The sequence below is a fragment of the Hemitrygon akajei genome, chromosome 7 (assembly GCF_048418815.1).
Source record: "Hemitrygon akajei chromosome 7, sHemAka1.3, whole genome shotgun sequence".
Classification (NCBI taxonomy): Eukaryota; Metazoa; Chordata; class Chondrichthyes; order Myliobatiformes; family Dasyatidae; genus Hemitrygon; species Hemitrygon akajei.
In genome coordinates, this window is record NC_133130.1 from 139,512,833 (window position 1) to 139,533,583 (window position 20,751).

The 20,751-nt window shown below is 41.5% G+C and overlaps 1 protein-coding gene across 1 annotated transcript; it reads left to right on the forward strand.

Moving 5' to 3' along the window:
- Positions 1 to 10,909: 10,909 nt before the first annotated feature.
- Positions 10,910 to 20,238, forward strand: LOC140730970 (tubulin beta chain-like). The gene is made up of 4 exons (XM_073052093.1): positions 10,910 to 11,067; positions 16,778 to 16,886; positions 16,965 to 17,075; positions 18,120 to 20,238. The coding sequence occupies exons 1-4, from the start codon at positions 11,011 to 11,013 to the stop codon at positions 19,172 to 19,174; spliced, it is 1,332 nt and encodes a 443-aa protein (XP_072908194.1). The 5' UTR covers positions 10,910 to 11,010; the 3' UTR covers positions 19,175 to 20,238.
- Positions 20,239 to 20,751: the final 513 nt, after the last annotated feature.

Sequence of the window (20,751 nt, forward strand, 5' to 3'; positions counted from 1 at the left end):
TGGGACGAGCCTACATTCAAAACATTAAAGCTGCTTTATGTTACAGGCAAATACAGGAGTTGTAAATTAACATGATTTATTTCAATGAATTTCAATTTTTGCTTGCGGCTTCAAAAAAAGCAAAAAAAAAAAGTGACCTTGTACTGGCTTGTGTGGCGGACTTGCTTTATTTGGGCATTTCTGTTCTTTCTAAATGACTTCTAACTGCAAACACAGACCTATATATTAGGTTCAATGCCAAAATTATAGCCTGCATTGTCCAGGCCCGATTCTCAACAGACAAGGATTTACAGGTATGATACCAGAACTGAGAGGTTTTTGCCATCAAGACAGGCAGGATTTTGAAGGCTGAGGACTCATATTGAGGTTTAAGATTTTGAAAGAGTTTTAAAATTGGATGTAGGCACTTGCATGTGAGGGAATATATAATCAAAGTTCAAAGTAATTTTTATTAAGGTACATATATGCCACCATATGCAACTCTGAGATTCATTTTCTTATGGTCAATCACAGTAAATACAAGAAACACAATAGAATCAATGAAAGACTGCACCCAACAGGACAAACAGCCAATGTACGACAAACAAACTGTACAAAAAGAAAAAGTAATAATAATAATGAATATCAAGAACATGAGGTGACAAGTCCTTGAAAGTGAGTCCATAGGTTATGGGAACAGTACAGTGATGGGGCAAGTGAAGTTATCTCCACTGGTTCAAAGCCTGATGGTTGAGGGGCAATAAGTGTTCCTGTACCTCTGGTGCTGTGGCTCCTGAGGCTTCTGTACCTTCTTCCTAATGACAGCAATGAGAAAAGAGCATGGCCTGGGTGGTGGGGGTCCTTGATGACAGATGCTACTTTCCTGTGACAGTGTTTCATGTAGACGTGTTCAATGGTGGAAAGGGTTTTATTCATGATGGACTGAGCTCTATCCACTACTTTCTATAGGTTTTTCCATACAAGAGTATTAATGCTTCCATACCAGGCCGTGATGCAACCAATCAATATACTCTCCACCACACCTATAGAACTTTGTCAAAGTTTTAGATGACATGCCAAATCTTTACAAACTTCTAAAAAAAAGTAGAGGCATTGCTGTGCTTTCTTCGTAGTCACATTTATGTGCTGGACTCAGGACAGATCCTCTGAGATGATAAACACCAAGGAATTTAAAGTTGCTGACGTCTCCACCTCTGATTACCCCAATGAAGACTAGCTCACGGGTCTCCAGATCCCTCCTCCTGAAGTCAATAATAGTTACTAATGAATCCAATAAGAGATTGAAAATGAACTTTTATTCAGAGAATGCTTAGAGTATGGAACTGACTACAAATTGGAGTGATTGACATAAATAGTATGTATATTTAAGGGACAGGGAATAGGTGAGGAAATTTTAACTTGAGAAATAGGAGTAGGTTATTTGGCTCTACTAGTTTTCTAGCTGACTCTCTGTCAGCCACAAACTTGATGAAGTTGAGAGCAGTATCTTCTGCTACAGCATCATTTACATTTCCCTTGACCCCTTAATATCCAGGAATGTATTGACATCTGAAATAATCAACTCAGTGATAGGGTTCCAACTACCCATTATCCTGAGACTGTGCCTCCTGGTTCTAGACTCCACAGTCTGGATAAATATCCTTTCTGTCCCAGCCAGTGAGCCCTCTCTTTCCTCTCAACTTTAGATAAAAGAGTCAATTCTACTCAATCTGTTCTCATATGGCAAATCCACCATCCCTGGAAAAGTCTGGTGAACCTTCACTGCATTCCTCCTTTGATAAGCATTCCCGATGTTGGGGGAGTCCAGAACCAGAGGCCATAGTTTAAGAATAAGGGATAGGCCATTTAGAATGGAGTTGAGGAAAAACTTTTTCAACCAGAGAGTTGTGGATCTGTGGAATTCTCTGCCTCAGAAGGCAGTGGAGGCCAATTCTCTGGATGCTTTCAAGAGAGTTAGATAGAGCTCTTAAAGATAGCAGAGACAAAGGATATGGGGAGAAGGCAGGAACAGGGTACTGATTGTGGATGATCAACCATGATCACAGTGAATGGTGGTGCTGGCTCGAAGGCCCGAATGGCCTACTCCTGCACCTATTGTCTATTTAATAAATATATCCTTTTAAAGTGATATTTCATTTTTTCTGATATGCAATTGGTTTGCACAGTAATATAAAAAGCTCCAGAGAACCAAGGATCCAGCCCAATAGATCACAGGCACATCCCTACCCACCATTGGAGGTATCTACGGAGGCACTAGCTCATGTAGGTAACATCTATTAATGATCCCCACCCTCAAGGCCATGCTCTTCTCTCACAGTTAACATCAGGCAAGTTCAAGAACAGCTCCTTCAGTTTTTGGATGAAACAGCACAACCCTAATCACTACCTCAGTGATCACCTTGACCACTTTGCACGAAAATGGACTTCATGCTTTTTTTGTTCTATTTCTGTTCTTTTTTGTAAAAACTGTGTGTAATTTATACTTAGCTTGTGAATGCTATTTATATGATGTTCTGTGCCTAAGACACTGCTGCAAATAAGATTTTCATTGTATCTGTGCATACATGTTCTTGCGCACATGACAACAAACTCAACTTTGAGAGGACCAAAACTGCCTAAATATTTATTCTCTTGAAGCTTCTTTATACTCTCCTCCACACTCACAATCTTACCTTTCTATCACCAGGTACTTTGGAAAGTGATTTCTAGTGTTCTCAACCAAAACACTCTTTACATCACCAGCTACAGACCCCCAACCTGAAAAAGATGGCGTTATTCCATCTTCATTTTGTGTCCAATCACTAACTCATCTCAGTATCTTGCCTTCAACCATGCATGTCTAACCTTGTTAACCAACTTCCTGTGTGAAAAAATGAAGTAACAGAGAAACTTGCACGAAAGCAAGACTAGAAAAGCAGCTACATGTTTGTACAAAGGAAAAGGTCAGTGAAGCCAACAAATACCTAATGCTATCTTTACAGAATAACTTTCCAGTAGATCGGGGGAGTAGTCCAATGAAGAAGAGAAACTAAGAAAATTAGTATTAGTTAAAAGAAAATGGAGAAATTAATGGCACTGAAAACTAATAAATATTATGTGTCTGATAATTTGCATCCCAGTGTACAAATAGCTGTGGAAATAATGAATAAATTGGGTGTTACTTCCAAAATTCTATGGATATGGTTATAAAATGGTTCCTGCTATAAAAGTGTACAATGCAAATATCCCTCAAAATGACAGCAAAGGTAATGGGAACTATAAAAGAAGGCAGTTTTTCAGTATAATTTTGTAAAATATTGGTTAGGCCACAGAATCAGGATTACTATCATCAGCATATGTCATGAAATTTGTTGAAAAGAAACCTGTGAATTACAGTAAGTACACTGTATATATTAAATAGTTAAATTAAATTAGTGCAAAAATAAAGTAGTGAGTGTAGCGTTCATGGATTCAATGTCCATTCAGAAAACAAATGAGAGGGGAAGACACTGTTTCTGAATCATAGATAGTAACTCTATTAAATTTTGAACTTGGACATCATCCACCACTTACGCTGCCCACTCATTCCACACTTTCTCCACCCTTTGAGTGAAGAAGCTCCCCCTCAGGTTCATCTTAATTATTCTACCTTTCATCCTTAACCTATGAGTTTTAGTTCAAGTCTCACCCAACCTGAAGCACTAACCCTATCTATATTCCTCATAATTGGTATACCTCTATCAAATCCCTCATTCTCCTATGCTGGAGAATAAGGTCCTAACATATTTAACATTTTCCTTTAACTCAGGTCCTCAAGATATGGCAACATCCTTGTAAATTTTCTCAGAACTCTTTCAATCTTATTGATATCTTTCCTGTAGCTAGGTGAGCAGAAATGCACAGAATACTCTAAATTAGACCTCACCAATGTCTTATTAATATCAACATAACATCTCAACTTCTGTAGTCAATATTTTGATTTGTGAAAGCTCGTGTCATAAGATTTCTTTACGACCTTGTCTACCAGAGATGCCACTTTCAAGGAATTACGAATCTGCATTCCCAGATCTCTGTTTTACAGCACTTCTCAGTGCCCTACCATTCACTGTGTTAGTCCTAGTCTAGTTTGTTCTCTCAAAGTTCAACAACTTATTGTTGTCTGCATTAGATCTCATCTATTATTTTTCCAACTGGTCCAGATCCTGTTGCAAACTTTGATGGCCACCTTCTCTGTCCATTTTACTCCCAATTTTGGAATCATCCACAAATTTGCTGATTCAGTTTCCCACAGTGTCAAGCAGATTGTTGACATAGATGACAATTTTGAATCCAATTTACTACCTCATCCTGAATGCCAAGCAACAGAACATCGTTCACCAACCTCATCAAACACCTTGCTGCTTTTCCTTCATCAACTTTCCTGGAAATCTCCTTGAAAAGCTCTGTAAGATTGGTTAGACACAATCTACCACTCACAAAGCCATGCTGACTATCCACCGTCAGTCCTTGTCCATCCAAATACTTATATATCATGTTCCTTTGAATACCTTCCAATAGCTTACCCACAACCAACATCAGATTCACCAGCCTATAATTTCCTGTCTTATTCTTATAGTCTTTCTTAAAGAACAGAACAACATTAGCTATCCTCCAATCCTTTGGCAACTCATCTGTGGCCAAGAACGTTTTAAATACCTTTGTCAAACCCCCTGCAATTTCTGAACTAACCATCCACGAGGCCCAAGGGGAGAGACTGTCAGGCTCTGGGGACTTATCCACCCTAATTTGCCTGAAGACAGCAAGCACCTCCTTCTAGGAAATTCATATACAGTCCATGACCTTACTGCTATTTTGCCTCAGTTCAAAAGATGCTATGTCCATCTCCTGAATAAATAGAGGTACAAAAATCTATTTAAGATCTCATCCAACTTTTTTGGCTCTATGAATTGATGACCACGCTGACCAACAAGGCGGTCAAATTTGTCCCTTGCTGTCCTTGTGTCTTAATATATCTGTTGAAGCCCTTGGGATTCTCTTTCATCTTGCCTGCTGGAACAACCTCATGCCTTCTTTTAGTCCTCCTGATTTATTTAAGTGTCCTCTGGCATTTCTTGTACTCAGGTACTTCCTTTCCCCTTTGCTACTATACCAGCTGTGCTGCTGCTTCTTAACTAGGGCCTCAAAATCCCTAGAAAACCAAGGTTTCCTTAACCTTATAGCCTTGTCTTTTATACTGGAAGAAACACACAAAATCTATACTCTCAAAATTGAATACTTTTCTCCAATCACACTTCTCCACTTTGAACTCCATCTGCTGCCTCATCCGAACTCTGCATTCCATTGAAGTACTGTTTTAACCTTTGATAACCTTCTACACTATCCACAACTCCATCAACCTTCATGCCGTCTACAAATTTACTAACCCATCCTTCTACTTCCTCATCCAAGTCATTTATAAAAATTACAAAGAGCAGCTTGTCACTGACCTCCAGGCAGAATATGCTCCATCTACCATGAGGAACCTTATCAAAAACCTTACAGAAATCCACATATACCACATTCACTGCTCTACCTTCATCAACGTATTTTGTCAACTTGGCTCATGAGGCATGACCTGCCCCTCACAAAGCCATGCTGACTATCCCTAATAGACTATGCTTCTCTAAATGAGGAGTCCTATAGAAAAGTCTTGGCCCAAAACATTTCCAGCATCTGCAGAATTTCTTGTGCTCATAATTCCTATCTCTAAAAATATGCTCTAATAATTTGAATAACACACATTGAAGTAAGACACTAGTATATAATTCCCAGGGTATCCCTACTCCCTTTCTGAAACAAAGGAATAACATTTGCCATCCTTCAGTCATCTGGTACCACTCTTATGGCCAATGAGGATGTAAAGATCAATACCAATGACACAGCAATCCTTTCCCTCACTTCTCATGGTAACCCAGGTAATATCCCCTCCGGCCCTGGGGATTTACATATCTATCCTAATATTTTTCAAAAGTTCCACCACATTCTTTTTTAATGTTGGCATGTTGTAGCATGTTAGTCTGTTTGACACTGTCCTCACAAACATCAAGGACCTTCTCACTGGTGAAAACTGAAGCAAAATATTCATTAAGGACCTTCCCTACCTCCTCTGATTCCAGGCATGTTTTCTCTTCTGTCCCTGATTGGTATGGCCCTCACTCTAGTCGTTCTCCTGTACTTCACATACATGTGGAACACCTTGGGGGAGGGGGGGGGTCTGAATCCTACTTGCCAAAGCCTTCTCAACCCCCCTTTTAGCTCTCCCAAGTCCAATCTTCAGCTCCTTCCTGGCTACCTCGTAACTCTCTTGAAACCTGTCTGATTCTTGCGCCCTAAACCTGAGGTAGGTTTCTTTCTTCCTTTTGACTAAATGTTCCACATATATTGTCAACTATGGTTCCTTCACCCTACCATTCTTTCTCTGCCTCAATGGAACAAACCTATCTGGAACCACATGCAAATACTCCTTAAACAACCCCAACATTTCTGCTGCACATTTCCCTGAATATATTTGTTCCCAATTTCTTGCCCGATATCATAATTGATGCCCCCCAACTAAATACTTTCCCATACCATCTGCTCCTATTCTTCCCCAAGGCAATGGTAAAGTTCAGGGAGTTTGGTTCACAATGCCCGAAATGCTCACCACCAACCTGATCTGGTCCATAGCCTAGCACCAGATCCAGTGTGACCTTTCCTTTAGTCAGCCCATCTACATTACAGAGAAAATATGCAGATGCTGAAAATCCAAGTAACACACACAAAATGCTGGAGGAAATCAGCAGGCCAGGCAGCATCTACAGAAAAGAGTACAGTCAACGTTTTGGGCTGAGACCCTTCAGCAGGACTGGAGAAAAAAAGATGAGGAGAGTTAAAAGGTTGAAGGGGGAGGAAGAAACAAGGCGATAGGTGAAACTGGGAGGAGGAGGGGGAAGTAAAGACCTGGGAAGTTGATTGGAGAATGGGGAATCTAATAAGAAAGGACAAAAAGCCCTGGAAGAAAAAGGGGGGGAGTAGCACCAGAGATGGGCAGGCAAGGAGTTAAGGTGAGAGAGAGAAAAGGGGATGGGGAATGGTGAAGGTGGGTGGGGGCATTACCAGAAGTTCAAGAAATCGATGTTCATGCCAGCAAATTGGAGGCTACCCAGACAGAATATAAGGTATCATTCCATCCAGCTGGAATACAAGGTGTTGTTCCACTAGCCTCACCAGCATCGAGGATAATTTCAAGAGGCAATACCTCTAAGAAGCAGCATCCATCATTAAGGACCTCCATCACCTGGGACATATACTATAAGGTAGATGACATACAGCTCATATGGGAGAATGAGAAGGCACCTACTACTGTGTAAAAATTTTTGCCTTCCAAATCTTCTTTAAACGTTCTTCCTTTCACCTTAAATCTATGCCCTCTTAGACAAGAGGGTAAAAAGACTAGTGGCCCTATGAATGCCTCTTATAATTACATATTTCTATCCAGTCATCCCTTCTGAAGCTCCTAAAAAAAAATCCAAGTTTGTTCAGCCTTTCATTATATCTAATACTCTCTAATCCAGGCAACATCCTAGTGAATCACTTTTGCACCCTCTCCAAAGCCTGCACAGCCTTTCCATAAATCTTGGTAGCCAGAACTGCAACCAAATATAGCTTAACCAAAATGTTAAACAGCTATAACATAACTGTCCAACTTTTGTACTCAATGCTCTAAAAAAATGAAGGAAAGGATACTGTATTCTTACTTTACCACATTTAAGAGAACTATGGATCCACCACAAGATCCTTTGGTATATCAATGCTCCCAAAAGCCTTAGCATTTACCTTATACTGTCCTCTTACATTTGACCTCCCAAAGTGCATGTCCTCACACTTGTCCATACCAAACTCTACCTGTCATTTCTTCACTCATTTCCAACTGATCTACATCCTGTCGCATCCTTTGACAGCCTTCCCACAACTCCAATTTTCTTGTTGCCTGCAAACTTAATAATCAACCCACCTACATTTTTGTCCAAATCATAAGTAGTGCTGATTCTTGCAGAACACCATTGGTTACAAACTCCATTCAGACACTATCCTGTTTATGAACAAACTAACTTTGAATCAAGTTTCCACAGATCCTATGTACCTTGATCTTCTGGATCAGGCTACTATAAGGGAAGATGTCAAATGCTTTACTAATGTCCATGCATACAACATCCACTGCACTACTCTGATCAATCATCTACATCATCTCCTAAAAAAAATCAATTAAGTTTCTAATGCATGACTGCCTCCACACAAAACAGTCCCTAGTAAGCCCATGTATTTTGCAGATGTGAGTAAATTCCAGCGCCATGAATCTTCTCCAACAGCTTTCTATTACTGATGCAAAGCTCACAAGCCTACAATTTACTGGATTTCCCCCATTTTCCCTCCTAAACAAAGGGGCAAGATTGGCTATCCTCCAGCCTTCTGGGATCTGACCTGTGGCTAAAGAGGACACAAAGATCTTTGTCAAACTCCAATAAGCTCCTCTCTTGAGAATTTGAGAGAGATCACATTGGGGCCTGGGGACTCTTCAAGAGTCCCAACATCTTTTTAGTATAGTATACCCTAGAATATCAGTAGCCCTCCACCACCACCCCTAATCTCAGTATCCTCCGTATACTTCTCTTCAGTGAATACCAGCGTGAAGTATTCATGTGGAGTGGGAAGAGATTTAATGAGCCAAATACCAAATTTTATGCTGTCAATATTCTGTGATTGGGATTGGAAAATCTGGTGGCCTAAATGTGAGAACAAGAGGAGTACTTCTGCTCCTCCTGACCTGCAGGGATCCTCAGTATTTTGCCTTGGATCTGTGGCCAGGCCAGGAGACAATGTCGAAAATCAAAAGAAGTTGCAGATGCAGAAAATCTGAAATTAAAATTTTTTAAATCCTGCAAGCACTCAGATCAGGTAACAACCATGAACAGTCAGGACAGCAGGACTAACAACTGCTTATATTTGGATGCTGATGAATGCTTATTCAACTCAGTAAAGAATTCCTCAATGGCCTGAACTGGATTTGAACGGATTTAAAAATATTGGTCAATCCTATTATTGTAACCTCACTCTGAACCTGCCTTCTGGGGGCAAGGAGTGACAGTTAAGAATAATTATGTTTTTGAATGGATGTTTTGGCAAAGTTCACTACAGCTTGCTCATGAATATATCACCCTTCTTTCTCATCCCTTCCAGACAGTGGCTACCACCTGTTTCCTTTAAAGTTGTGTCGTTTTCCTAGTTTGAAATAAACAAATCTTGAATAATAACTTATTCCCTTTCGGTTTCAAAGAAACATACATTAAAAATTCTGAAACCTGCCTAAAGCTAATGTTAACAGTGCAAAGTGTACAGAATTGTTGATTACACTGGACAATGTGATCCAATAATTACTATGCTTTCACTGTCTCCCTTCACACCTAGGCATTTTTCATGTACATTTTGTTCTGAAATTTGTTACACCTCATCTCACTAAGCATACATATTGCAGATTATACTAACTAGCTGTGTAAAAAAAAACTTCCTATTTTCCCTAGAGAATGAAAACAGGCCATGCAACCCATCACGTACATGTCAACCATTGTACTCCGATCTGCATTCATGCCCTAATGTGATTCAAATCTTCCCCGGTAATTTATTCAAGGCACACAACTCCCTGGTTTTTAAAAAGTCTCCTTCAAATGGACTCTGGTACCAGAAATACACACAGCACTCCAACAGAGATTTGGCCAACGTTTTATAAAATTTAAATACAGCGTCCCTGCCCCGACTTATGAAGGACAACATCCGATGTTTTTTTAAAATCATGTTACCTGCACTACCGCCCTTATCCAGTGCTACCAATCACCAACATTTCTACGTTTCTGGGTCTTCATGCAGTTCTCCATTTTGCACCATTAGTGGCAATACTATGAAATGCGTATACTTTGTACCTTTGAATCTCTCCAACACCACCTGATACTCTGGTATCACGTATGCGCAGAGTAAAACGTTGGTACAGTATTTACTGATAAGGTTTTTTAAAAAAAGAAATTTAACAGTAAGAGCTGAAAGAGCAAGTATTTTAAACAACCATCTCAATTACAAATCGCCCATTGGGGTGTAGTACTTTGCCTATATTTCAGTTTCTACGGCTCATTTGTAAATAGGTCTGGACGCAAGTTTAGTCTGGGTGAAACCGTGGCTGTTTCCTGTCTCCGAGGCTGACATGTAATGAGTAATTTACCATCAGTCCTTAAGCTTTCGATGAGGGAGGCAAGGCTGCGGCGCTGGGCCGCACAGCCACCCCCTCTAGCTCGTACTTGTTAACGACGCAGACTGTTTCCAGAAACTTCATTTTCAGTCGTGTGCAAGCACTTGAGCCGTTGCTTCTCCCTCACACTGGCCACCTCCGCCCATTACCGAGGCACTTGCAACAGGAAAAGTGGGCGGGAAGGGCTGAGTCATTCTGCGGCGTGTGACATGCCAGAGAGAGAAAAAAAACTCTCTTTTTCAGAATAATAAGAGGTACAAAGCAATGATATACCCTCTCCTGACAAAACATGGAGGCAGTACGCGCCCAACCCCGGCCACCGCCCGCCAGCGCGCGCGAGCGAGCGAGCGAGCACGCGCACACCGCCAGCCACCGCCCGCTAGCCCAGATCGCGCCCGCGCGGCGGCTGCTGCAACGGCCATTCACTCCAAAAGCGGAATGCGGGCATTTCGCCGAGGTGATTGGCTGTGCACGCGACGGCGTGCGGCCAATGGGAAGCGGACGAGTGAGAACTGCCGTCTGGCTGCGCGTGCCGTGTGCAAATTGCGCGGGGTTGGGGCGGCAGCGGCTTTGACGGACAGCCCGTTCAGGCAATCGTGAGCAGCGCAGCCCGCCGGTAGAGGCGGATCCTGTATATTAAGCGCGACGCATTTCGCGGTAGCACAGTTCAGCACGGTTTCTTTTGTCGTGGTGGAGCAGCAGGAATTGGAGTCAGCAGTATGAGGGAAATCGTGCATATTCAAGCCGGCCAGTGTGGTAACCAGATCGGGGCCAAGGTGTGTGGTGTGCCCGCGGGCGGCCTGTCCCTCGGGTCTGCCGGGGGTAGAATGTGCAATGGCTAAGAATGACTTAGAATTCGTTCCTGGTCGGGTCTGGGGAGGGTGTAGGCCGCTCCCTTCGCTCTACCCCGGGGAGTTCTGGCGTGGAGGGGTTCTAGTCGGTACCGGGCCTAGTTGGGCGTGGGAGCCTACCGCGCCTCCAACATGACTTGCGCAGCGCCACTCCCTTAACACACTGCGTATCGACGGGAATGGGCGGGCCGACCCTCTGCAGGGGCCCGGCCCAACCCAGCACGGCCTGGCTGTTCATCAGCGGCCTGTGTTGGAGCTAGGGCTTTTTAGCAGTTGTAATCTAGAGTAATCCGGGATATTAGGTAATTACTGGAAGGGATCACTGAGAATTAATGTTACGGGGTTGGTTCCTATTTCTGAATAAAGACGGGTATTTCTGTGTGGGTAAGGTATTTCCCCTTGAGGCTTTTCTATTAAACTCACCACGTCAGGGATTTTTTTTGGATTTTCCATTGGATGAAAGTCGTGTGCATACTTCTAAATAAGTATTCATTATTATGCGGACAATCGGCTGGAGTAAAAAAAGGTAAGATGGTAGATCGACAGTAACAAACAATGGAGGACGATGTTTCAAATCTCAGGAAATCGGCAAGTCAAGGAAAGAAAATGCGTAAGATGTTATGAAAAACTGGTAAAGTCAGAATGGGTAATCTTTTTAGAACCCAGCTTGAGAACAAAAGCTACAGGAGTAAATTTGCATGTAATATAAAACAGGAAGTGTGGGCTAAAATGTATCTTAAGGACCGGGGAATGAAGAGATGGTGAAACTATATAGCTGTCTTGCAACTCCCAACACCTTGCATCTTGAAGTCGTCGAGTGGCTATGGGAAAGCTTATAATCCATAAACTAGATTCTGGGAAATGATTGGGTGGGGAAATCATAAATGTAATGCCACTGAAACAAACAAGTGAAAACAGAACTACAGTTAGCCTGTACCTTGCAATGGATGGTAATATCAGGGCGTGTAGAAAATCAAAAAGCAGTGTAGGGTCAATAGACAATAGGTGCAGAAGTAGACCATTCGGCCCATTGAGCCTGCACCGCCATTTTGAGATCATGGCTGATCTTCTATCAATACCTGGTTCCAACCTTGTCCCCATATCCCTTGATTCCCCTATCCATAAGATACCTATCTAGCTCCTTCTTGAAAGCATCCAGAGAATTGGCCTCCACTGCCTTCCGAGGCAGTGCATTCCAGACCCCCACAACTCTCTGGGAGAAGTTGTTTTTCCTTAACTGTCCTAAATGACCTACCCCTTATTCTCAAACCATGCCCTCTGGTACTGGACTCTCCCAGCATCTGGAACATATTTCCTGCCTCTATCTTGTCCAATCCCTTAATAATCTTATATGTTGCAATCAGATCCCCTTTCAAGATTTAGATAAATATGACAGTTAAAGGAGCGTAAAAAGATAATGCAAAAGCACTAGATGTTGCTTTTGGATGGCATTTGATGTGCTGCATAAGGGTTATTGTGCAAGAGGAAAGACTGGGATTCAAGGTTATATTGGCATGGATAAGGGAATGTTTAACTGAAATGCACTGGGGCTTAGACTCAGTTTATATTGACGATTTGTATGAAGGGACTGTACTGCACCCACATTTGCTAATGCAGATTGGTGAGCTACCAAGTTGAATAGGATGTAGGGTTCAAAAGGGAGAGGGCGAAAGTGACAGATGGCATATAAAGTGGGTAAACGTAAGATTATCCACTTTGGAAAGAGGCGTACAAGAGCATCTTAATGGAGTGAGAATGTGGTACAAGAGGGTCTAGTGATCCTAGTATGTGAAGCAGTTGGTATGCAGGTAAAACAAATAATTAAAAGCAAGTCAATGGCATATTACTGAGGAACACAGCAGGTCAAGTAGCATTGGTGGAGGGAAATGAGTTGGTTTTTTGGGTCAAGACACTTAATCTCCTTGGCTAAAAGAAGTCCCTTTCAGATTCATTCAAAATCTGTAGTTTGGTAACCAGAATAATTACCCCCATGACTGAAAGGGGAAGTGGCCAAAAGAGGTGAGGGTAAGTGGTGAAGCAAGAGCTAGGATGAAACATGGTGGATTCAATAAGGAGGGCCAATGGAGGGAGGAGTGGGAATAGTGAGGCTGGGAGGTGATGGATAGAGGTAACACTGAGGGCTGCCAATGATGGAAGGAATGGAGGCTGGAGCATTGTATTCAAATAAGGAATGTGGGGTTGGGTAGAACAGTAGGGGGAGGGGCCCAATGGGAGGAGTGTGGATAATATGCTGATCGGTGGATGGGGACAGAAAAATGCATGTTAGGCAGAATTTGGGGCTCCATCTTCTCTCTATTAGCATACCCTAATCTCATGGGCATGCTCTAAAGCTCAGATTTGTAACACACATGGCTGGTAATACCACTGCTCCATTAGCCCATTTAAATGGGGGACTTGTACAACTATTTGTCTTGAAAAATCCTTTCATATGCTTCAAGTCACCATTAATTGAGGAACTGTAGTAATTGCAGTCATCTGCTTCCTTTGTCAGAAATCCATGCGTGTGGAATGCAGATGTCCTTGGTGACTATATGCAGAGAGAATAAGTTCTTAACTGATATCTAGTTTTATGATCGAGTTACTATCATGTATATACTAATTGAGTAGGGGAGAAAGGAAGGCTATCCCCATGTTAACGCTTTCATTTTGTGAGCTTTAACTGGTGATGCAAAAACCTGTCCTGATCACATATATTGACAAGATTAAAAGAAAATTCCCACTTTGATGCAGATCATTTGATTCCCCTTTTGACATGATCTGCATCATGTCAAAGGGGGGACCAGTTTCATCTAGTTTCATCAGCAATCACTGAATATGAGGATAACTCTTAGATAACTGATAAAGCATGGGCAAAAAGCATAATGATGATAGCTGGTGAAGTGAGTTTGTAGTTTGTCGGTGTAACACTGACAAAGCAATTTGCAATGGCTTTTGCTAGTCTTGGCTGATTGAAGTGAAGGTAAACCTAGAGAAATTTGGGTAGGTCTTAAAAGGGCCATTAGTTTTGGCAGAACTGAATACTATGCAGTTTCCCTGGGGGTGCACTTTAGCATTATGAAGGTCAAAATTTTATAATTTATATCCATTAATTACATTCAAATATTTATGAAATTTCATACCGTGCAAAGCATGCACGAAGCTTCAATCTTCAATGAGAACATTTCAGTACAGGGGCCATATGTAGAATCTGCAGCTTTCGGTTCCAGCAGGTAATGTTCAGGCTTTCTAGACATTCATGTGTGATGTTTAGTTGTGCCTGAATAGCAACTAGAATTTAGTATATGGACATTGATATTGTGGTAGTTTAGTTAGAAAATGTGAACTTTTTTCTAATACATTTGAATAACTTTTACAATGTAAATGTATCTCAACAAAGCATATATTTGCTCTGTCACCTTGCAATTGAGAAGTTGCATTTGCGCACTTCAAATGACTATATTTGGTCTCAGGACATCAAGGCATCCCAGCAAACGTTACCCTCCACTACCCACCCGACCTTGCCCGACTTGATATTGCAGCTGTTGAAACTGTAGTGAGAAATCAATTTTCTCAATCCCCCGCATGTCAATTAAAACAGTTGCTCTCATGGTCCAGTACTTGTGGCTTCTACGAGTTTCCTCCTAACACCATGATTTTCTTTAATAGTCTGCAAGGTCAGGCAGGTTTTCTTTGCTGCACAGTTGGGCTGCAGCTCTTAATTTGCTTCTCATTTCAGCTTGTCCTCCCTATATTCCTTGTTTCCTTTAATGCCCAAAAATTATTTGACTCCTCTGGGGAAAAATTCCATTGTTGGACTACCTCAAATTTTTTTCTTTTTTGTCATAGACGGCTGCCCCTTATTCTGGTAGTTGTGCTGCCCACTTCTCTCTCTCCTCCCCCCCCCCCCCCCCCCCCCACACCACCACTTTGTAATGTACTTTTTGCTTGCTGGATATGCATGTTAGCTTTGTTTCTGATAAAGATCTAATGGATTAGAAGCATATGCTGCAGTGAAGCACCAAGACTCACTGGACAATCTCTTCCAAGCCCATGACCTTTAAGCTAGAACAACAAGGAAAAGCATGGAAGTATGGTCATGGAAAACTTCCACCACCTAGAAGTTGCTCTTCAAGCCACATATCATCCTGATTTGGAAATGTATTGCCATTCCTTCATTGTCACCTGCTCAAAATATAGAACTCCCTATAGCATTGTGGGTAGAACCAGAACAAAGACCTCAGGTGTGCAAGAAGGCAGCTCACCAACACCAATCTCAAGGGCATTTGGGGATGGACAACTAAATGTTGTAGAGCCCACTTCCCTAAATTAAAACAACTTTTCACATTTCTATATTCCTAGCTTCCCTCACTATGGCTTTTGTTTTTTATCTCATAACAGCTGTTCATAACCAAATGTCTAGGTTACCTCTACAATCTTAACAGCCTTGACCTTGCCCAGTAAGAGGATTTTCCCTCGGTCTGTTCTGACTTGCCCCTGATCTTATCTGTAATTCAATCAATTATTCTCAGTTCTAATGAAGAATTTTGCTCTGAAGCATTGCTACCATTTTCCTTTCCTTGGATGTTGACTGAATGTTAACAGTATTTTGTTTTTATTCCAGCTTTTAGCATGAAACGTTTGTGCTGCAGATCAATTGAATTGAATGGAGAGTGGGTGACTGATAAATTTTCAGTTCAAGGTTTGGTGTAGGTGCCGGTGGATGCAGTGAACCAGGAGTTGATGTTCATCTTGTATAAAGAAGCAAGTTTGAAGGATGAATAAGTGAATCACTTATTAGTCATGAATAATTGAGTGGTTTAATTACTTTCACTGTGTATCTGCTGGAATATATTCCCTCACTCATGTCCTTCAAAGGTCAGAAGCCTCAACTGCTAATATTACTATCAACTCAACCAAATTCTGACACTTGCCTACACAGTAGGAACAATTTATAAGGGCCAATTAATCTATCAACCCTTGGGATAATGTTTCTTCCTTTCAGTGTTTGTTTGGTTTTCTCCATGTCAGCTTTTTATTGTTTGGTCTGTGATAGCATGTGATAAGGGTTTCTAGCAAATTCATCTGTGGTCTTGTCTTGCATATGTGGCCTCTTTGTGGAGATTGAGAAATGGCATTTGTTGTAAACCTAGAGTTTCTGAAGATTTCTGATCTCATTCAACCTGTCCTTATGTAAAATTGAGCTGCCTGGGTTTGGCCAGGAAGCACACGAAACAATGTTAATAATTTGGCGCTGACTTAACCTACAGTCAGAGTAAGCTTCAGTTGAGCATTTATTTGTTTTTGTTAATGCTGAGAAAAATGTTCTTTTTTCCCCCATGTCCCAACCACGTGTATTGGTAGGTTAATTAGTTACTGTAAATTGCCCTTGGAATGTAGATGAGAGGTAGAAGGGTGGGGGGGGGGGGTGGTTAGAGTGTGGGAAGAATGGGTTACAGGGAGGAATGGCATTGCTCTGAGCTGCTATATCCCAAAGCAAACATTGTGGAACCATCAGCTATTGGAGATTCTGCAGTAAAATGGGAATAACTTGTACCTGGAGTTAGATTCTTTGAGTCATTTTTGAGTTTGTGAATTGGTATGAATCTTGTTTTCTAATATGAATATTTTCCTTTAGTTTTGGGAAGTTATCAGCGATGAACATGGCATTGATCCTACTGGTACCTACCATGGAGATACTGACCTGCAGCTGGAGAGAATAAACGTCTATTACAATGAGGCATCAGGTACAAATCCAGGTCTTGTACATGCTGCTTATGTTGTTGCTTTTTCATAAGTCTAATATTTTTTTGCTGTACTGACAGGTGGAAAGTATGTGCCCCGTGCTATCCTTGTGGATCTGGAGCCTGGCACTATGGACTCTGTTCGTTCTGGACCTTTTGGTCAGATCTTCAGGCCAGATAACTTTGTGTTTGGTAAGTGAAGCTTGTGTTAATAGCTGGCGCTGGTCAGTAACTTGTGCTGAGCCATTGACTCCAGCCTGAAAAATGGGGGCGGAGGGCATTTTATTGAAGTGTGTGCACACCTGATGGATGTGCAAATTGCTTCATCTACAGATTAATTGCATTGGCAAAAGGCTTGGTGTACCATCCCATCCTTGCTGTCTTGACACTGTTGGGAAAATCAGATTGTATATTGGGCATAGTCAGCCCCTGGTGTTCAAACTTTATTTGGTATGTTCTGCTAATTTGAATACTCCGGAAAGGAAATTGTAAATTGGCCCTTTGATAGATCACAATATATTTGTTTGCATAAGCCAGTATACATTAATACATAGAAGATGGGCTTGGCTGTAGAAGAACATTTGAGGGCATCATCCTTAAATTTCTCTTTGGGCCTATGAATATTCATTCCACCTTGTCTACACTTGTGTAAACTTCATTATCTGGGCAATAATGACCACAGAAATCTTGATTTAGCTGTAGTTTCTTCACAGTGCACTCTTTCTCCCCAACCTTTAATTGATTTCATTTAGCATGTAGACATTTGCCTGCTCTCCGGCATCACTAATCACCTTTTCTACCATCCCATCCTTTCTGCTGCTTGTACAATATGCAAAGGCTTTTCTGCTGCTGCTCTAATATTTTCCAATATACCTGTATTAAAGGGAATTTATGCAATACGTTTAGCTGAGTGAGCTGCAGCACCGGTGTTCTGTAATGTGTATTATAGGACTAGGTCAGTCTACCAAATTTGTCAACTGTTCTAGAGTAAGTTGTGTAGAAAAACTGGCAGTGTTCATACCTGGAAATTAACATCTTCTGTAAGTGACTGACTTTAGCTGGTTTTTTTTCAAGTCTGTTTGGATCATTGTAGGATCAGTTCCACACCAAGGCTGAATTTTGTGTATAATGAAGATATCTACTTATAAATTTAAACAAATCCATTTACTTGCCTATTCAGTTCATTAATGTTAAAGCTGCATGCCCTAAGTATCTCTTTAAAAAAATTTATTCTAGGGCAGAGTGGTGCTGGCAACAACTGGGCCAAAGGACACTACACTGAAGGAGCTGAACTGGTCGACTCCGTTCTGGATGTGGTGAGGAAAGAAGCGGAGGGATGTGATTGTCTCCAGGGATTCCAGCTCACTCACTCATTAGGTGGCGGTACAGGATCTGGCATGGGCACGCTCCTTATTAGCAAAATCCGTGAGGAATACCCAGACAGAATCATGAACACCTTTAGTGTTGTGCCTTCACCAAAAGTATCAGACACTGTTGTAGAGCCTTACAATGCAACTCTATCTGTCCATCAGCTTGTCGAGAACACTGATGAGACCTTTTGTATTGATAATGAGGCTTTGTATGACATCTGTTTCCGAACCCTCAAACTCACCACTCCCACTTATGGTGACCTGAACCACCTTGTGTCAGCCACCATGAGTGGTGTAACGACCTGTCTGCGTTTCCCTGGTCAGCTCAATGCTGACCTCCGTAAATTAGCAGTAAACATGGTCCCATTCCCTCGTCTGCACTTCTTCATCCCTGGCTTTGCTCCTCTGACCAGCCGTGGTAGCCAGCATTACCGTGCCCTCACAGTACCTGAGCTTACCCAACAAATGTTTGATGCCAAGAACATGATGGCTGCCTGTGACCCTCGGCACGGCCGCTACCTGACCGTTGCTGCCATTTTCCGGGGCCGTATGTCCATGAAAGAGGTGGATGAGCAAATGTTAAATGTACAGAATAAAAACAGCAGCTATTTTGTTGAGTGGATCCCCAATAATGTCAAAACTGCTGTCTGTGACATCCCACCTCGAGGCCTCAAGATGTCTGCCACCTTCATTGGCAACAGTACAGCCATTCAGGAGTTGTTTAAACGCATCTCTGAGCAGTTTACTGCCATGTTCCGGAGGAAAGCGTTCTTGCATTGGTACACTGGTGAGGGCATGGATGAGATGGAGTTCACTGAAGCTGAGAGCAACATGAATGACCTGGTATCTGAGTACCAGCAATATCAGGATGCCACAGCTGAGGAAGAGGGTGAATTTGAGGAGGACGAAGAAGTTGCCTAAACTGTATTGTGCTCAGAGCTAAGAATTTGTCCATGTCACTGATCTGTATGTCATTTTCTCTATACTTTTACACCATTCCTCTGTTCTGCATTTCTATCTTGAATGCTGTTTAAATTTCAGTTTAACCTCTTGATTATTTGGGGCATTGACTTGTATGATGGAATCATGTATACGTGTAATGAATTCGCATTTGCAACAGAAATTATTAAATGTTTTTCTCTTGTAAGGAATTCTGGAGAATGTTCCCCAAGTTAAAGCACTGCTTTCAATCAATGTTGGCTCAACACTGAGCAGATGACATTTTATTAGAATGGGAGTTTGATGCAGAACTAAGGAGTATTTTTGTTGTACTATCTGCTTCTGCCTCTAGGATAAAGGTTGATTGCCAGCCAACAAAACTTGGTTGTGCACAAGTGAGTATCTTTAAGTATGGAGACACTGGCTTGTCTTCAGATGGATTACGGACTTTCATCTTGTAAAACATTTTTACAATCCTAAGTTTTTCAATTTTTTTTGAAGGTAGTATTTGCTAAGGCCTGAATATTTGGGGCAGAGATTGATCATGTTGAAGTGAAAAGTTGTAAGATGTATGTTGATATTTTTGAATCAGTTCCACTGATTTGGAAGGTTTCCATAAAACTAAATTCTTTGCTGCTGTCTACTTAGTGGAGTTGCTACTTTTTGGCAGAGTGGATGTTCCACAGAAGTCAATCCAGTAAATTAAATGGGAAATCATCTATGATTTATCTAGTTCTCTACATACAGTTATAAATCTGTATTTGGCCTGATTGTAACTGTACTCTATGGCTAATTAGAATTTTGAAGTTGACAAAAAGTGGCAGCTTTACTATTGCAAAGCAGACTTTTTCTGCAAAGGTGGTAGTTTTCAGACGAGTCCACCAGTGCTCCAGACAGAATGCAAAAAAAGCTTCATTTTGTTGACCATTTCATTTAAGTGTCACAATCCAAGTTTTGGCTGAACACTAATGTTCTAAGAGCTTTGTATGGAGAGTGTTCATGTCTTGAATCATGTTTGATCATTAAAGTAGCGCACCAACTTGAAATGACTTAATTCATGTGGTCTGTTTTGAGATTGCAAGCTTTGAGGTTTAATATTTATGGCTCACTGGTACCAATTTGTTGTACCAATTGATTGCTGCTTTGTTGACTAAGTTTGATTTACTCGGGTTGAAGGAAATATTTCAACATTGGAAAAGCTGTTACATTTCAGCTTGATTACAAGGCATGATTCAATTCTTATCACTTACAAAGATAAGTTCCCATCATTCTTGATTAAGACCTGAAGAAAACTGCAAACTGATTATGCTAGCAGGATACCAATACCTCTGAGCTTGTCAGTAAAGCAACCTGGTAGGTTAGAGTTTATTTTTGTGGCTGTGTTCTGACCCTTTCTCCTGGCCACAGGCCTGTCAATTTCCCTTATTGAAAATCTGCACCACATGCACACAGGATACTTGGGCAGGACACTGCATACTTAGAATCCCAGGCATTATGAAAATGTCCATGCCTGGACCTGCCTATCATTTGCTGAGTTTCACGGAGAGCCCTCGTCAAGC

Excerpts from the sequence above, each read along its gene's own strand:
- LOC140730970 (XM_073052093.1), top strand. The coding sequence starts at position 11,011 with ATGAGGGAAATCGTGCATATTCAAGCCGGCCAGTGTGGTAACCAGATC. Across the intron at positions 11,068-16,777 it reads GTAACCAGATCGGGGCCAAG|TTTTGGGAAGTTATCAGCGA; the intron begins GTGTGTGGTGTG and ends ATTTTCCTTTAG. Across the intron at positions 17,076-18,119 it reads GCCAGATAACTTTGTGTTTG|GGCAGAGTGGTGCTGGCAAC; the intron begins GTAAGTGAAGCT and ends AATTTATTCTAG.